Source organism: Anomalospiza imberbis, chromosome 3 (assembly GCF_031753505.1).
Source record: "Anomalospiza imberbis isolate Cuckoo-Finch-1a 21T00152 chromosome 3, ASM3175350v1, whole genome shotgun sequence".
NCBI classification, from domain to species: Eukaryota; Metazoa; Chordata; class Aves; order Passeriformes; family Viduidae; genus Anomalospiza; species Anomalospiza imberbis.
In genome coordinates this window covers 4,915,627-4,935,260 of record NC_089683.1, presented here as the reverse complement: position 1 = coordinate 4,935,260, position 19,634 = coordinate 4,915,627, and the positions used below count along the sequence as shown (strand labels likewise).

Sequence of the window (19,634 nt, the reverse complement as noted above, 5' to 3'; positions counted from 1 at the left end):
AACTACCGCCTAACGACTCAGCCATTAGGGATGAGGTTTTGGGCAGGAGGCTGGAGGGGGCGGGTGAAGGCAGGGGCTGAGGGCTTTGCACTTCGCTCCAGGAGAATCTTCCCCTTTGTGGAAACCAAGGGGGGGAAATGGGGTGCTGGCGTGTTACCACCTCCCCAGGTATCCCGGGGTGAAGGAATGGGTACCTGGGACACAGAATCATAGAACCAAAGAATAATTTAGGTTGAAAAGGACCTTCAAGACATCCACTTTCACCTTGTTCTGGCAAACCGCCTGAAGTTCCCTGACCACTCTTGCCCTCCTCTATTCCCCGGGTATTGCCTAGGAACCCCCACCCGCTCCCAGCACATCGCCCCAGAGCCCAGCCGTGTCCCCTCCAGGTCTCCCAGCCCGGCCGGCAGCTCCAGGCGCTGGAGCGGGGCTCGGTGCGGATTAGGATCCATCCCTGCAGCTGGACTCTGTCCCCGCGCCCAGCTTTGAGCCCACCGAGGGTAGGGCAGATCACCTCCTTGTCTTCCCTTTGTTGGGCCCTTCCTTCCCTTTTTCCGGCTCTTCTGAACCTTACAAGAGCCTCGGGACTCCTGTAATAGCCCATCATTGTGTTCAGATCTTAACGCGCTGTCATTAGCGCTGTTGTCTTCTTCTTTTCTCTTTTCTTTTCTGTTCCAAGGGCCAATTTAAATCGCATTAAAAATCCTAAATAGCTGGCTTAATTAATGGCTTTCGCGGCTCCAGCCGAGATAATCTCCAGCCGACTAAAGCCAAATCATTCGGCGACTTCCAGCTCGCCAGGAGTTTGGGGCTGGGGAAGGGGATGGAGGGGGTTTGACGGGCTCTGCCCGGACACCGAGCACTCGCACGGGCCAGGAGGGAGCGGAGCTCCTCCGCTCCTGACCGCGGCCAGACCTTCGGCAGAAGTTTGGCGAAGAGATCAGGCTGGGTTTTGAGAGCTTTTTTTGTTTGTTTGTTTTCTTGATGGTTTGTTTTATTTTTGTTTGATTTTTTGGAGAGGTTTTGTTTGTCTGTTTGAGGTTTGGTTATTTCCAGAGGATTTTTTTTTTTTTTTTTTTTTTTTTGGTCGTTTGTTTGTTTTCCCTGCTGACCTACAAAAGGTGTATTTTCTGGCTGTGGGCAGCAGGGTCATGGAAAGTCCCTGGGCTGCGTTCTTTTTGGGACTCTGTGCTGCTCCCCATTCCTGCTGGGGTAGAAGTTGTATTTTATATTTTCTCTCTCACTTCGCTCCATTTCGAGCTGCGGGGTGTCATTATCTGCACAGTCCCAGCTTTGCCTGCCTTAGCAGAGATTTTGGAGCCAGGCACACACGGGATGTGCCCCACGCAGAGCTGCCCCTGGAATCCCACGAACTCAGGCACACACACCGGGAGTGAAGTGTGCAAGAGTACACGATAAGTGGGCACGCAGCAAACACACAACACGTACAGGACACACACACACAGAGCCAGCCAGCGGCTCCTGGGACAGATTCCCCTTTCAACTCGCTCTGCTCCACTCATGGGGCACATTGGGCAGAGCCTCAAACCTTTGCCACACCTTCACACACACACCCCACAGCACACACAGCCTGCCCAAGCCTTTGTCCCGCAGGAACCAGCACAGGGGCGCGGGCACTCTCCAGCAGCACTCAGCGGTTTTCCCAAGCCAGTGGCACAGATTGGGAAGAGACATTTCCCTTGTGTATAGGAAAGAGGAATGAAGCAGATGTCTTTTCTTTTGGGTATGGTTTGGATCTTACCCTTCAGCCCGGGAGTTGCAGTTCTCCTGTGTCAATGCTGATACCCCTCGATAATGGAGGGCTGGTCCTGGGGGCAGGAGATATTTTTACACGTTCATACAATCTTTAAAGCTGGTTTCCTGGAACAAACCCACTTATTCATATTATTCTATTTTCCACCTTACTTATCCCAACCTGTTTTAAAACCTTGCTTACATTTAACACTCTTACAGCTCTTAATATCCTCAAAAATTGTGGTGTGGATAAGAGGCTGGTCTTATAAACTGCTGGTGATACCCTCAATCTTACTGCATCTTTTGGTTTATATTTTAAAATTCCTCATGTTCTGTGCATGCAGGCATGTTTGTGTTTTCTTGGCATGAATGTTGTCGTGAGGGACATCTCTGAATTGTTTGCGTTCGTGGCATGAGCCAGTTTTATGTGGCAACTGACATAACACAAAGTTTGTTAACTTAAATGAAACTAAAATAATAACTGGGAAAAAAACCCCAAAAACAAAAAGAAATTGCAGTACTTTCTATTATTCCTGACAAATGTAGATTAGTTTTAGAGTTTTGAATATTTAGCTGCTGATGTTAATGACTGGGTCATGTGAGGATAATTTGGAGAATATTTTAAATTGCTTATAGACCTTTTGGAACTGAAAATGGGATTAGACAGTACTGAAAAAATCTGTGCTGATAACTGCTCGCTCACATTTGTTACATGATAAGGGAAGAAAGATAAGGAGAGACAGATTCTAATGTCTTTATTTTGTAATTATACTCTATACTTGCCAAAATTTCAGCACAGGGCAGAAAATAAACTATAGACTGGAGGATACCACAAACAGCACCTGTAGATATAATAACAGACTAATAAAAAGCATAGCATGCTATTAATATTTTATATAAGATCAATCTGTTGACATTCAGGTGTGCTTATACTTAATAATGTACACAAGTACACAAACGTCTATATCCTGAAAAACAAAATAAGCAGCACTTCTGCACTGTTGTCACCAGTGTATTATGATGTTTCCTTACATAGGTGCATGACATTTACAGGTGAATGTCTTGGAGAAAGGGACTAGGTTGTATTGAATGAATATAAAACACTTATCATATTGTGGCTGTTATAATTAACAGATAAAATATGGCCTTGAAGAGTGTAAGGATACACAAAATTATAGACACATATTTTTAAAAAAATTCTATTTAAAGTGTAAAAACCATCTAGTGACATTGATGGACATTTGTCCCTGTCATTCCTGAAAAAACAAAAACATTGCTTATGAAAAGTATAAAAAATATTTCAGAATGTTGGTTTTAATAATGAAAGGATGCACAAATACTTTACTCTGATGGTGTAAAGGAGCCTTGCATTTCAGCAGGTGCCCGAGTAACCAAATCAGAATAAACCACCACACTCCAGCCACCCTATTGTTCTCTTCATCTGTACAAAGGGAACCTGCAACCAAAACAGACCCAGTGTCCTCGCCACGTGCATTATTGGGATTTTCATTGTGTTGACAAGGCAGGTGGGTTAGAGCATGACTCTGTTCTCCCTGCTGTCATCTGCACAACCCATCATCACTTGTGCTGGCATTTTGTACCGACGTGTGCTATTTGATGTGGAGACAGGAATAAGAGAGGGAAAATGCTGTCCCCATGTTTGCTCTGACTACCTTTTCCAGTACCACACAGCCTAACTTTTGTTTGTTCTAGGCTTGGGAAACAAAGCAAAAGCAGAGTTCTCATGAAGGAGGACACTGTGTGGAGCATGAACCAGTCAGTTAGAAGGAAAAGGATTGGGCCCCCAAAGTAAACTAGTAAAACAAACTTAGTCTTTTGTCATTCCTCTCTCAGGCCACTGGAAAATAATCATAGATTAGAATCATAGAATATTTTGTGTTGAAAGAGACCTTTAAAGGACATCTAGTCCAACCCTTTGCAATGAGCAGGAAGATCTTTAACTACCTCAGGTTATATATATTCTCTTTAGGTAATTTGGGGATTCAGTACACAGCAGTTTTGGGCCCTTGGTCTCTCATCTAGATGACATCAGCTGCACAAAGCATCTCTCTTTCCCACCCATTTTTATCTTGTGAGCAATTATATTTATGGAAATCAACATGAAGATGACAGATCAGAGACTAAAACTCTGTCATGAATAAAGAAATAATGGAATAGAGTTGGATGATAGAGAAGCCTTAAAGAAAGGATGGAGTGCCTGAAATCTTCCCTCCTTTCTTTTTTCCCTCCTAATCTATCAGTTGCAATATAAATTATAATTCTCCCTTTGCCTAAATCTTGTCCTGCCTCTGTTTCCAGACCTCTGGCTGTAAGAGCACAACCATCACCATTTGCAGTCATCTCCAAAGTAGTATCTTATGGCAACAGATGAAGTCAGATCAGACCACGTAATCACTTCCCTATGGGAATAAACACTTGTCCTAAAAAGAGTCTTCTTAACTCTCACAGGCCCATTTCACGTGGTACTCAGAGCACAAAATTGCTGAGGCAATCAGCTGGATGATTCCACCAGTTATCTCACAGTCTGCCTGCTCTCCTTTGCCATTTTCTGGATTTGCCGTAGGATGAATGCCACGGATAACAAGTCAGGGTGCAAGGGCCATAGCTTTCCCTTCTTCAGGCACACTTGTGGGCAAATTATTTTGCTGTTCCTGTATGTGGGGCTCTTAATTTGATGAGCTGAGGCATCTTATATGTCCTGGCATCAGAAGTTAGTCTGTAAAGATTTCCAAAGCCAGCAAAAACTGCTGAGAGTAATAGGGATCTCCAGGCTGCATCACTATCACAAAAAACATTTTTTCCACTCTGGTTTTGAGGCATTATTTCTGCTTCTTCTGCTGGTATCTTAGTATCCCACCTCTCAAGTACTCTGTTGTGACAAGGTTGGCTCAACAATTAAGCAAGGATTGACTTTCCAGCAGCACATTGTGTTGACAGGAAAAAAAGCTGGTTGTTGCCACTGCTGTTTAGTTCACCTTAAAACATATCTTGTGGTCTTCATGTTAAGCTGCTTTGCAAAATCACTCTAACACATCATCAGAAGGAAGGAAGGGATACTCTGAAGCTTGTGTTTGACAAGAAACCTAATCCTTCATCTTCCTGTGTGGCTGCCCTTCTCCTTTGTCCTCTTTTTCTAGCAGCCTTCTATGCCTTTTTCTGTTTATCACGTGGTGCAAAGACCAGGACTTCATCCATCTCCTTTCCAAGGTGGTGCTTTTGGTAGGGAATTCATGCCTTCAAAAATGCACACAGCTTGTGACAAAGACATATCTTCATCTAGAAGGCACCACACTGCTCTCTGTTCCTGTGTCAATGAATAATTAATAGAGTGAAATAATTATATGCAATAGATTTTACCTTCCTGTAATTTGCTACTTGTTCCCAATGTTTCTGGAAAGCAAATGACCTAGACTTGCTGAGTTCTTTTACTTTTAACCCATAACTGGCTTACCTGGAATTGCTTTGGTTTAGATCACGTTGCTTGAGCATGATATTTTAAAATATTTCAGACTGTAAGCAACTTTCTACTAAATAGTAATAAGTGTTCCAGTAAATTCTGGTTAGGGTAGGAGCAGCTGCAGGGTAACAGGTTTTTGGATTAAAGGAACAATTATTTATCTGGCATAAAGGGTGCACATACTGGCTTAACCTGGCAAGGAGATGAACTTTAATATGACACTGATTTCAGTACAGTCTCACTCGTTATAAAATCTAGAGACTCATTGAAGTAAATAAATATGTAGACAGTGCTACTGTTTTCTTGACACGTATATATATATACACGTGTGCATGTGCATTGTGTGGCAGATGCCAAACAAACAGATCTACTCAGTGTTAATGCTCTTCACAAATGTACCTGACAGACCAGAAGTTGGAAAACGTTGCTTGAAAATATTTACAGGTTTCTGGAAAAAAAAAAAAAGAAAATCTACCAAAGAAAACCCAAACACACTAAAACAACACAGACCCAAAATTATTTCAGGCATGCGGCGCCAGATTTTTGTGTTTGAGCGTATGAGCTCATTAATTGTAGCTTTGAGCTGTGTAAAAATGTGCATCAGTGCCCTTGATGTGCCTGTATTTTGGTGATGCATGAATTGTCTCTATATCCTGTCTAAGAAGTGGACACTAATATCTGCCCTGGAACATAATTAGAAGTCATAAAATACTCTGCTGTACTGAGTCAGGATCTCACCCATCTGGGATTGATACCAAGAGATGTTCTTTTCTGGTGCTGCTGTCAGCACAAATGTTTAAAGATACCTTGAAGAGCTGAAATATTTGGAAAGAAATTCTGTTTGCCTTATGTAAGCAAGCAATAGTCTGAATTTAATGAAGGTTCATCCTTCAGTCTGTCTCTGTGAGAAATGGAACAGAGTCACCTTAATTTTAAGAGGGCTGCATGTGTAAGTTGATAAAGAAAAAGGTGTAGAATCTTGCCTAAAGTGAGCTTTTAATTGTCATTCTATTCTATTCTATTCTATTCTATTCTATTCTATTCTATTCTATTCTATTCTAATCTCATTATAGAATTCAGGTTAGAAACTTAAATTTTTAAGCGCAGCAGTGAGCTTTTATAGTTAAAAAAGGTTAAGGTGTTCACAGGAGAAAAGAAACTAGCAGGGTACTTTAAAAGATACAGTATGCTTCCTTTAAGCATGAGTGATGAGTACAGATTAATTCTGCTCTAAGAAGGTCTTCACATCATCATCCTCACATAAACCATCTGAACTCCTTCTAGTAGTGCATTGAATTATATGATATTTTGTATCACTGTCATACGCAGCTCATTCTTCTTTTTCTCATTTTTCCCTCAGGGAATAACAGTGCATGCAGTGGTAAGGTTTATTTCTTCCACAGATTTTTTTTGTTGTAGTCAGGTTGGAGAAGGCAGGTCAAAGAAAAGCGTTCTGTGCTTGGTGATAAAATATGTGTTAGTCCTTAAGATTATTTCTTTTTTTTCCCTGGGAGTTTATTCTACTCTCTTGGATCGGTTGAAGAGAAAGTTTTCTCTCTTTCTCTGTCTCATACTAACTTTAAGTTAAAAGCTCAGTTTTGCCTGAGGAGTTATTGATCACAGTCTTGACTGAAAGATTTGGTGATCATTCAGCAGTTTTAGACCGAGGCCAAGTAATTGCCACTCTCAAAAAATAAACAATTGCAGAGCTAACCTGAGATAAACTGATGTAGCTCAACAGATTTCAATCGTTAATATCAGCTGAGGATTTGACCTAACTTTGGAAGGAATTTATGAGTTCAAAGGTGTGGAAAGCTGTTCTTGCTGCAAATCACTGCACATCCACAGTGTTCTTGCATCTTTGTAATCCTAAATACTGCTATGAGAGTTAAATTTAACATTTCTCATTAGAACCAACATCCCAATATTTTCACAAACTGTGTTTTTTAAAAATTGTGAGTGAGGTTTCCATCTTATTTTTTAATCATACTAGATTGGAGATATCTTAGTGATATTCAGTAATTTTTCCAGAGTGTGAAATCAAATGATATCAAATAACCATAACAAGGTATTTTGACTGTAAATCTTATGAGCTCTAATAATTCACTGTTCCCACACTGAAATTCCAACACATTCATTCTTCTCAAAAATAATATTACAGAAAGCCACATTACACATGCCCTAAGAAAAATCAAACCCAAGCAAAACCAACCACAAGAGAACCACAGAATTGTTCTTCATGGTTGAGTTTGTCAAAACACAGAAGAGGAGGTTTCCCTCACTTTAATATTTCCTTTTTTTGTAGGTGGCACCTGTGTTGTCAACCCCACCGACCTGTTCTGCTCCGTTCCTGGTCGCTTGTCTCTGCTCAGCTCCACTTCCAAGTACAAAGTGACCATCGCAGAGGTGAAGAGGCGCCTTTCACCACCAGAATGCCTCAACGCCTCCCTCCTTGGAGGTATTTTGAGAAGGTAAGTTGAAGGTGAGGATAACCACTCCTAGACAATGCTGTAATTGCTGTAACTTTTTTTATTTTCAACGGATAGGCTTTATTCTTTTCCCCCTACTTGGATAGTGGTTGCACTTGAGATGAAAAAAGGGGATGGATGAGGAGGGAGCACTGGGGAATTTTCAGTAAATTAGCAAGTTTACATTTTTCATCAAACTGATTTTTTTTATAACTCCTCTGTTCAGTTACTCATCAGATGTGGATAGATGTTGCTTTGATTTATTTTGAGGAAAAAAAAAGGGAAATTGAAATTGTGGAAAATTTCACCAGACCTAGAAATCTAAATTCTTGCTGAGAAACAGTCTTAAAGCAAATAATTTTACAATAGTTACAGCCCTCACTCAACAAAAAAAAAAAACAAAAAAAAAAAAAAACCAAACAAAAAACAAAACAAAAAAAACCGAGGTGTAGAGATGCCTTTTTCTTCCTTTCTCTGCATATTTTTTTGAGCACAAAAAAAGAATAAACTAGTTCGATTTTTCTCCTTGTGAGATATTGGGGGAGAAGCAAATAATTAGGTAAAGTTTTGCCTCTGACCCTTCACTGACCAGAGCAGACACCTGCAGAGAGCAAGCAGGAGCAGAAAGAAGGAAAGGGGCAGACTGTGCCTCACATTGCAAGAAGCAAAGTAGGAGGCAACTATAATTCAGCCAGGCATATCTAAGTCACGGTGTCCCTGAGGCGTCAGCTCAGATGGCATCAGCTGCTTGAACACCCTTTGATCAAAACTAGCTGGAAAGTCATCGGCTATTTCACTGCTGGCACTGATGGCCACACTGATCCTTGTGCTTATACTCAAAGTCATTTTAACCAGCCTGAGACATGCAGGCACTCCAGAGCTGTCTTGAGACATCTTGGAGAAAAATTACTATAGACCATAAATTGTTTTCAAGGCATAAATCTCATTCAACTGCCTCTATGGGCATTGGAATCCAAAATCTACATTCACCAAAATTTTCCCCTCTATTTGTTTCATCCTGAAGAAACCTTCAGCTAATTTTAATATTAAGTACTCATGCTACAGATTGCATCAATACAGTGCAAGTTATTATGGATTCAAGGGCATTGACTTGAATGTGGGGGCTCACTTCTCTGTTAAAATGTTTGAATGATCCCCACAGGTTTTTGACCCAGACTAAATATCTCGTCTCCCAAATTAACCCTGGGCATGGTTCAGGACTTTGCAAAAGCCAGCGACTCCTCCCTGTCTGCACTTTGGATATGCTAATTCAGTTTTATGAACCAGGGAGAGCAATGGAACAGATTTGGTCAGTTTGTAACTGAGGATTTCACTGCTAGGGAACAGGCTCAAACACTCTGTATTTGACCAGGAAAAATGTAGGAAAACAAAATCTCATTGATTGTTTTCCTGAGACCTTAAAGGCTTGTTTTTGCATCCTGTCAGCAGTCACTGGTTATGTATTTTCCCAAATAGCTTGCTTGGGGAATAAAATATTCTTCTGAATAAAGACAAAATTCTTTTCAGAAGATATTTCCTGGCAAACAATTGGGCAAAGTTGTGGTATTTTTTAATGCATAAAAAGAGACATCCAAATGGTAATACTCCATGTTTGGTTTCTTCCTCTGCCTGAAGGAACTTGAACATGAACCTCAAAATGTTTATTTAATTGGTTTTGCTACTCAGTGATTACTTTTTTAAACTGAGGTCTCCTCAATCTTGTTTGGGGTTAATTATGTATTTCTTGTACAAAAAAGCAAAGGTCTAGACTCTTATCTAATGAATGGACAGGTCATTCATTTGGCATGGGAGGTATCAGGGTTCCAGTCACTTTTTCATTAATTGTTTAAGCATTTTAACTTTGGTTATTTGCTGTCAGCTGACTGCTGCACCTGTTTGAAAGATATAGGTTAAAATTCCCTCAGGCTGAGGAAGAATTTGAACCTACATCTGCTGCATAAGTGGATTTGTCTGAAATGCCTCAAACACTGAGATGCTGAAGAAAAGGAGCTGGGACACACCAGGACCTATTTCGTGAGAAGAGTGGGATGTAGGTGTTTGGTATAGGGGCACAGTTAGCCTATGACGGTTGAGATTTTAGCTTCAGCAATTCCTATTCCCTTGGCCTTCTTACTTGTGAGTTTTAGGCTTTATAGACAACATTTCTAAATACCCAGATCTCTACATAAATTATAGAGGGATAGTTAGAGCTGGTTTCCACATAGACATCTGCATTTAAGTAGCTATCTGGCTTCCTGTAATAGCCAGACAAGCCAGTTCTGTAAAGTTCACTCATTGTGGATATCTGTTTAATCTAATTCTAGAGAGTCATGTTTTCTCTCTAATTTGTATTTGGAGCCTGGCTTGGCTAAATCAGATATAAGTGTTTACACTGTCAATTTGTAACTGGGTTACATTTAGTCACTGTAACTCAGGTGCCATGCCCAAATCAGGACACTGGGCTCACTAGGTGGAAACTGCCTGAAGATCTGATGCCCCCATGACAGGCACCAAAACCTCTAATTCTGCCAAAGAGTCAATGTTAAAGAATCACCTAGAGCGAGCAGGAAATTAGGAATACAGCTCTGAAATTTTTCCCATGGATGTCACTACTGCAGGCATTACCTCACATATTCGTTAATGAAGCGTGTACAATTTCTAGGCTTATATTAACATGGGGGAAAGGTGCAGAATAATGACAAATATCTCTCTTTCCTGCTGTTCTCTCATGACAGAGCAAAATCCAAGAACGGAGGACGCTGCTTGCGAGAAAAATTAGACAGACTTGGATTAAATTTGCCTGCAGGAAGAAGAAAAGCAGCAAATGTCACACTCCTGACTTCCCTGGTAGAAGGTAGGGTCACTAATATTGCAATATAATATAACTATAATTAAAATGTTTCATGGCATGCAACCCCTTTCAGCCATAGGGTTAAATTCCATGATCTGTATTTTGTATAAAGAGACCTGACTTGCCTAAAACCACAGAAAGAGTGAGTGACAGAATGGAAGTTTACACTTAGATATCTTGGCTCCTAGCAAGTGTCTTGGTCCTGCAGTTTCCTCAGCATTGATTTCTGCTTACAAATCAATGTTCTGAGTGTTCTTGTGAGAGAGATGAATGTCTTATACTAACTCTGTAAGTAGGTTTGTTTATCCTCCTTTTTTTTTTAACTTATGAATTTCCTGGAGCTGGTCCAAAAATGTGATGATTTTTTTTTTCTCCCATAAGAAAGCATAATATTTAGACAAGCCTTTTCCCCACACACATAAATGAATGAAATCTGCTTTCAGATAATATCTAGACAGGCTCAGGAGATTCTTTCTTGGCCTTTATTTGTTGTTTAAATATCATTCACCAAATACTGCCAGGTTCTTCAAACCTTCAGCTGGGAGATGCAGGTTCAAACCCCTCAGGCAAAGGGAAGAAACTCTACCTGCATCTCTTCTGTTCTGGGTGAATCCACTAAGTACCCAGTTTGTTGTTTGGCTGTGAGATGCGGCTCTGGGAATTTCAGATCCCTCCTCCTTGATGCTGAGAGAACTCAGCTCATCCTAAAGGTCAATACCTTCTACAATCATAGCCTGAAATGCCCATACAGATCTAGGCAAGTAGGCTGAGGTCTCAGCACGTATTATCAGAGAATTACAGAATTAGAGAAGGATTGAGGCTGGAAGACACTTCTGGTGAACTCCTAGGCCAATCCTCCTGCTCCAAGCAGGGTCAATTAGAAAAGCTTGCTCAGGACTTTGTGAGTTTTTTATTATCCCAAAGGATGGAGAGTCTTCAAGGCAGAAATAGCATTGAATCCTCAACACTGGAGGTTGTCAGCATCTATGAAAAGGGACTGAGATTTTCAGGGGTCACTGGGCACAGGGAAGTTCAGTGGGGCTGCTCGGAAATACAGGTGTGTCCATATCACATCTGCTTGCAATAGGAAGCTCTCATGGAGTTACAGTCTTAGAAAATGTAACAAGTTAGAGGAGCAAGGGCTGTTCCCACCTTCAGGCATCTCAGGTCAGGGCAGAATAAACACAGCTGGGTTTTATTAGTAAACAGAGCAATGGCTTTAAGCTGAAATCTGAAATTAGGAAGAAATTCTTGCCTGTGAGGGTGGTGAGGCCCTGGCACAGGATGCCCAGAGAAGCTATGCCTGCCCCTGGATCCCTGGAAGTGTCCAAGGCCAGGCTGGACAGGACTTGGAGCAAGCTGGGATAGTGGAAGGTGTCCCTGCCCATGGCAGGGTGTGGAGCTGGTTGATCTTCAAGGTTTCTTCCAACTCAGACCATTCCACGGTTCTGGGATTCTATGTGACCAGATATTCATTCATCAGAAGAGAGTGCGAGAGAGATACTTTTCTGACAACTGCTGGCCTGGGGCTGGTGGCTGAGAACCTTTACTGTAAGCCAGGGTGAAATTCCTGCTTCCCAGAAATGCAGCTGTGCCCACCTCCCTGCCTTTATTCAAAGCCAGTAACAAACCTGCTATCAAACCTATGGTGTGGCTTCTGTTCTTGGACTGCCTTGCTGTGAGTCCTAAAGATAAATACTGATGTGCCTGAGCTCACTTTGGCAGAGAACTTTTTGTCTGGATATGCTAATAGTGAATTTTATCCCATGGAATTTTTGGGAATGGCACCACTGTGTTAACATTCCATCAGAAAACTAAGTGAAGCTCATTTCCTGTCTGTGTAACCAATTCCAGGTCAAACTTGGAGATGCTCATTGAATTCTTGGTGAATTCAGTTGTTCTCACTTTGGACATGCAGATATTCCTTACAGGTGGAACTAACTTGCAGCACAATTTCTTCAAGGAAAACCATCCTTCAATGGTTCCTGCTGCTGGAGGAGTCAGAAATGAAAGGACACAGGCTTATTCTGTGGTTTAGAGAATCCAGAGAGAAGGCAACATGAGCTTTTTCTGTGTGATAGCAATACAGAAATTGAAATAATAATTTGTTAGTTTTATTTATTTAAATCTCAAAAATATCGGGTACACTTTGTGTACACCTCATAGGAACCCAGGATTGTGCCACTCTTGACTTCTTTAGATGGTTCTAAATTTATTGTTACTAAAGGTCCTCATAGTCTTCAATATATTGAGTTTTTAATATCTCTTTAAGGTAAAAGCATGCCCAACCTCTTGAATATCTATGTGATACAAGATAAGGCAAATTTTTTTGCATTATTGACCAAAACCAAGTCAAAAATCTCTGGCATGAATCATACTTCTCTTCCTCTAAAACATACTGAAATCATTGAGTTTTGGGGAGTCTGTTAAGCTCAAGGAGGAACTGAAATTTATTTCTGTGCTGTGGCTGTCACATGAAGGTCCAGATTTTATGAAAATTATTCTGTGGCCTCCTGTTTTCTGCAAAGTTTTTTTCTCTTTGGAGTTCTGCTCTGCTGCAGGATGCTTACTGCTGGCTTGATCAGGTCTCATCTTTTAGAGAGTCTTTGGTAGGGACATCTGCGGTCCAAAATAAGAATTGCTTGACAGATCAGTTCTGTTCTTTTTGTCATGCACATAAATCAGCACAACGAGTAGAAAGGTTGACAGGGAGGGTGAAGTCAGTGTTGCAGGACTCTCCTGAGCAGTTTGGGGACACATCTTTGTGTAACCTGCGGGCAAGGGATGCCCTCTAGTGCTTGGACTAGATGGAGGGAAAGGTCATTTTTCTTATGATCTCCAAAAGGAAAATTCCAGCATATGAACTGTAAAATAAAGGCTCCTCGGGTAAATACTAGTATTTCCAAGGCTAAACTTTACTGTGGGCTCAAAAGAGACAAAAGCTTCTCCAGTGGGAGCAAGGAAGGAGGTGAAAAGAGGGGATGTGTCCCCTTCTGTTTGAATGGGTCACTTACAAAACATAAATGTGATTGCAGATGCAGGTTAAAGCAGTGCATGAATGAATTTTAAACCATCAGATAAAAAAAAAAAAAAACAAAAAACTAATAAAAAACTCTAGAGTTTGTTTTTCTGTCAAACCTGATTAAGACACTAAATTTCCTAGACACAGAATTAATGACATTCATCATCTGGGGACCAAAACTCTTGAGAAAAATAGGTCAGTGATTTCTTTTTTCATCGTGCTCTCAACTATCACACTTCTCCCCCACCAGCCTTTGTTTAAATATCCTTCCACTTGTTCCTCCTCCCTTCTCACCCTACAAATAGAATAAACTTTCCTTCCACCTCCCGCCTGTCCCTCCTCCCCCTGAGTAACATTTCTGCTGGGTAGAGCATCCGGAGGAGGCACAGCCGAGGAGAGAGTGGGAGGTTCAGATGCCGAGTGTCCTCTCCTGGGGACACGGCTCCTGCCTTCACTCCGCATAGGAGCAGCTCTCACTCTTGCTGGCCCCGGGGGACCCTCACGCCGCTCCTTGCACCTGCCCACAGAAACCTTTCGAGGTGCTGCTCTCCCCACCGAGGCTTTCCAGAGCTGTCCCTGTCAATTCTGCTCCAGCACTTGTCCTTTTCCATCTTGCAAAGCTCTCTGGCCAATTGTCAAACTGCAGAGCAGAGGCAGCGCTGCCAGGAGCTGCAGAGCTGGGTTTAAGGAGAGTCCAAGATTCCCAACATCTGTTCTTTATCTCGGCAGGAGGAAAGAGCTGGGGGTGTCACACATGGGGAAATTGGATTTTAGGTTGAGTTTAGATTGAAACAAGACAAGGAACTAGAAAAGTCAGGGGATTTAGTGGTTTCTACCTTTATCATGATTCCTACCCTGATGTAAATAACAATTAGGCAGAAGATGGGAAATCTAAGGTAAAAGAAAAAAGGCCAGTTCATCCACATTTCCAAAATTTACACATTCTCTCCCAAGGTAAATGTTTGTCTGAATTATGCTGTAGAAAAAGAAAAAACATATTCTATGACATTTTGTATAAACTACTTTCCCCCACCAAGCAGACTTAATCCTACTGTACAGTAATCAAAGGGACATCTACTCAGAAAAAAATACGTATATCACAATACACTTCTAAATATCAAATCATCATTTGGTCCTGGTCTAAAATTACATCTTTGCTTAACAATGGGATAGGAGAACTTATGCTTTGCAGAGTGTTCTGAAGTCCAAATTTTTATTTTAATTTAGAATTTGTAGTTATAATTCAGGATGCCTACTCCTTATAGTAAATGCATGCTTATATGAATAAATATGCATAGCTCTAACATGCATTTTTAGTATAAGTGAGCTTTCCATTTCCAGCAGAAAATATTTTCAATTTTAATTTAAAGTATTTTAATTATTACTTCATGAAAAACAGTAATTACATTTGTATCTACATTTTAACCAATCTATATCCATGAAGAGACAAGTAATTTTTTTTCTATTTCTCAAATGGTTTTATATCACAATCACAATCCCAGCTCCAGACAGGTTTTATACTTTTGTCTAATTTTCTCAGATTATCAGAATAGTTTAGTACAATTTTCTCAGCTCTAACAAATAATATGAACCATCTTTGTAAATATGAATTTGAATGACAATTCACATTTTCATTCCCTTTTTTCTAACAGTAAGTGGATACATTCACATTTCAGTCACTTAGTTGTTGATTGTGTTAAATGAATGCCTACATTACAACACAAATACCTCTGCTCTCTTGAAGAAACCAAGACCTTTTCAAAGGCTAAATGTTTAAATTCTTTGCTATCTATATTCCTTGTTACTGGGACTGACTGGGACCATGCTGAAGCTGTCTGGAGAAGTGCAATTTCACCCGATGACAGCTTCAAAGGGTTTGACTTTTATTTTCTTTCCATGCTGGAATGAAGAAAAACCTATAAAGTATTATAACAGAATTTAGTTATAAAGAAAAACCTGGTGCTCTTCTGAAATAGATTTACTCTGTAAGTCATTATTTAAGGAAGATTAAAAGCATATCTGAAATAGACATTTTGAAACTACTCTACAGAAATGTAAAAGCTGTGGCTTAAATTTGAACCCTTTCTCACCCATGAAGAAGTCTGGGATAGATGTTTGAAGTACAAAGCAATCAGTCAGCTCTATACCTTTTCATTCTGATTCTCTGTTAAGTTATCACTGAAATACATTTTGTTTTCACTGAAAATTATTTTACTTTTCTAGAAGCTGCAAAGTAAGTGGAAACTGTTTCTCCTTTCAGCTCAGAGATACTGACTGCTTGTTAATGTCTTCATTCTTTTTAGGAATACGGGAAATCATGTTTTTAAAAAATCCAAAGAAAGCAGATGATTTTGACTATAATCTTCAATTTTTGCTGTAAAGTTGGTTACAGCTGCAGAGGTTGTAGCTGGCTGGTATCAGCAAACAGATTGCCTGGGAGTGGTGCATGGATTTTGTCAGTACCTGAATAAACTGGGGCAGATAAACATACAGTAAAGCAATTTCTTGTGGAATCGAAAGGTGTTTTTCCATGAAAATTCCCGTGGTAGAAGGGGGGACAATAATATCTCAAAAGGGAGAGAATGGAGTTGAAGTAGAGGTCAGTGCATGCAGTTTCTGATTCCTCATACTGTCCCTGGCACAGTACCACTGTTTCCATGGAACTTCTCCTCTTCCTTGGCTTAACCAAGCCTTGCTGAGGATGGGATTCATCTCCCCATCTTCATTGCAGTTGCACCTTCTCATATCAGATCATAGTAAACAGGGAGAAATCAGCACTTCTGGGTTTAATGATTTAATTTAATGATTAAATGAAGTTAAATTAATAATTAAACATTTTATTATGTTGCTCAGAACAGCTGTGGAATTTCCATAGCTGGAAACATTCAAGTCTTGGCTTGGAAAAGCCTTGAATAACCTCATCTAAGGCGATGCTGTCACCAGAAGGTGATTTCCTGAGTTCTAATCTAGACTTTCCATAATTCCTCTGATTCCCTTTTGCCTTCTACTCTAGTATTGGATGATACATGCTTCAAGTGCTACTTTGTCTCCATTGACTTAAAAGTATTAAGTCAGACATCAATATTGACATTTAATCTGATTAATTCCACTGCAGATATTCTCAAAGCGAGGAGTTGCATGTCCTGTATCCCTCCTGACAGCATCAACCTTTTGAACTTCAAAGAGCCAGAGTCCAATGCCACTTCTCCTGTTGGAAATCAAACACACAACTCTGAAAAAAAAAAAGAAAACTGAAAAACCCACAACCTCTGAACTCCAGAACTATTCTGGAGCGCATCTCTTTTAGTCACTCATGCAGATGTGTTTCAACATATGCTTCTGGTAGCTGACCTATTTCTTCTTTCTGCATTGAGATGAGAACAAGTGTCATCTGGAAATGCCTATTTCCCACCAGGCAAAGACTAACTTAGGCACAGCTGTTCACAATCCAGGCAGCTGCTTTTGATCAGATAAATCCCACACTGAGGTTGTCAGAGTCACAGTGTGCAGGTCAGAGTGTTCAGTAAACCCTAAAATTAAATTCTGGATTCTCTAGGCTGGTGAAGAGGGTCCTGTCCTTCCAGAGGCATTTGGCAGCCAGCACAGAGTTGGATTCTTGTGTTCAGTCTTTGCAGTGAAGTAGAGAGGTGCTCAGTGCAACTCTCCTCTTCATTGTCTTCCCTTATTGTTTTGACTGGTCAGTTTTGTTTACTGGAAACAGTAAATTTTAATCCTTCTGGAAACAAGATTATGTATTGAGTTCTCCTGTGGGTTCTGCTCTTCTCTGGTGTGGGGCTTAACCTCTAAGCAAATGTGCTGGAATGTGTGTTACCCCCAAGGGTCTTTCCTAGGGTAAAGTGCTCCTCTTCCATTAGACACAGGCAGTGAAGCACCAAAAGGCTGACTCAGTTCTTCAAAGTTGTTTATTCCTATTTTCTGCTCTTTTCCATACCTTGAATATCGACGATGAACAGGGCTTGCAAAATTGGCCAGCTGCCCAATACTCACTGGTGGCAAGACAGGGCCAAGTGTCTTGGCCAGTATTTTCTCCTGAGAGGGACATCCTTCCATCTGATGAGAGGAATATCCTTCCTATCTTCTGCCTGGCACCAACTGATGGCTAAACATCAACAGGCCAGCTGGGCTGAAATGTGTAACTGACTTGGGAATGACTGTCTACAGAAGTGACTTGCTAATGTTTGGGGTTTTTTTTTAAAGAGTATAATACATTCTGTAACAATAACAATAACAATATAATGATGATAATAATAACCCTAAGAAATGACTGACCCATTTTGTTTGACCGCAGGGGAAGCACTACATTTGGCCAGAGATTTCGGCTACACCTGTGAAACAGAGTTCCCTGCCAAGGCAGTAGGAGAGCACATTGCCAGACAGCACATGGAACAGAAAGAGCAGACAGCGAGGAAAAAGATGATCCTAGCGACGAAGTAAGGAGGGAGGGGAAGCGAAAAAAGAAATCGGTCTGTCACTTCTCCATGTTGGATCTGGGGGCTGGGGGAGGGAGGAGTGGGAGCATGGAGCTGGGATTGTGGTGACTGCTATCACAACAGTGCTCACTGGCTGCGGGTGAGTGAGATCCTCCTCGGAGATGCTGAAAGAGGGACCTTATTTACTGCAGTGGGGTTTTGGTGGCTGTGCTCTCATTGCCTGTGGTTAAGGGGGCAAGTGCATCTTCCCACATGCTTTGGTTTAGATGAGAACAGAGGATATTATTACATGGTAAGATCTGTGGGATGGAAGCTGGCTTTGTCTCCTGTTTGTGTGTGAGCAGGAGATCTGAGCCTTTGCTGAAGTACTGGTTACTGTTGGATAATTATCATTAGTCTGCTGAGGGAGAGCTAGTTTGCAGAAGGACAGATCCTCTCTGGATGCAAACTGCAAGAGCTCCCCTGAAGTCAAAGGCACTGGAACAATGTACAACAGCAGGGGAGCTTTGCTAAAGACATTAAAGACACAAAGAGGCATCAGACTTCACTCTAAACAAGCCACTCGTCTCCCCGGAGCAGTAACATCATGTTAGGATAACATTTCATCTAGGTTAATTAGCCTTGACGAGGGAAGAATTAGCCTTCATGAGCCATGGGAAACAGGAATAAATAGTCTGTGTGGAGTAGGGCAGACCTGCCGTAGGTGTGTGGTCTGACTGTGTAGGGTAACCTTGAACACATTCACAGTCTTGCTGTGCTTACTGCAGTGTCATATTTGAGGCTGAAGTAGAGCTGAGACCACAAATCCGAGCTCTCAAATCATGCTCTCCATGTTGGAAGTGTTTGAAAACCCTTAGAGGCTGTGATATATCTGACAGGGAGGAATTTCCCTGTACTAGGGGAAAGGGCTGGATTGTCCTTTGTATCCCAACGTCCTGCTTTGGCAAGATTCCTGGCCTTGATGTCCCTCTTGTATCCAGAGCACTTTGCCCTGACAGTGACCCAGAGATGAGATGCACTCAAACATCTCATGCTTGTGAACCCCATGAATATATTGTGATCCTTTCCTGGAGTGATAAAAGCATCATCATGTGGATCAGCAGGAATTTTCTGGTTGTGAAGGTGATGAGAGACCTCACAGACCACGTTCCTAATTCCCCTGTACATTAAAAGGAATAATGTAAGTGGAATATTATCTTATTCTTACTTCTATCCACATTTAGGGGCTCCAGGGGTTTCAGAAGCATGAGAATAAACCAGCTGGCCAGAAGAAATTCCTCTCTGAAAGTTCTGTCTCCCCACTGCTGTGTAGCCCATTAACATCCTGCCACCTAGCTGAGGATTTGTCTCATTCACAGAACACAATTCAACAAAAATGATATAAATCTTCCCAATTTTTCCCTGGCTCTAGTGAGAAATCATAAAGCCACAGGTTGTAATAATTGGTGGATCACTTTTATGTCCTGTCCCCAAAGGCTGTGCCACTCAGGGGCACATGAGAGTCTCACTACCCTTTCTCACCACCCCATATCCACTTTCTCAGCCTCCTTCACTACTGAGATGAGGTATCATGGGCATGTACTACCTCTAACCCCCATGAACTTCAGGC

The 19,634-nt window shown here is 41.2% G+C and overlaps 1 protein-coding gene across 3 annotated transcripts in view; it reads left to right on the top strand.

The window, feature by feature from the left end:
* Positions 1–19,634, top strand: part of TFAP2D (transcription factor AP-2 delta) — a 48,576-nt gene that overhangs the window by 9,572 nt on the left and 19,370 nt on the right. For all 3 annotated transcript variants that reach the window (XM_068183220.1, XM_068183221.1, XM_068183219.1), the window contains 3 exons: positions 7,539–7,704; positions 10,437–10,555; positions 17,884–18,025. In XM_068183220.1, coding sequence (XP_068039321.1) covers positions 7,539–7,704; positions 10,437–10,555; positions 17,884–18,025 — 427 coding nt within the window. The remainder of the gene's footprint in view (positions 1–7,538; positions 7,705–10,436; positions 10,556–17,883; positions 18,026–19,634) is intronic.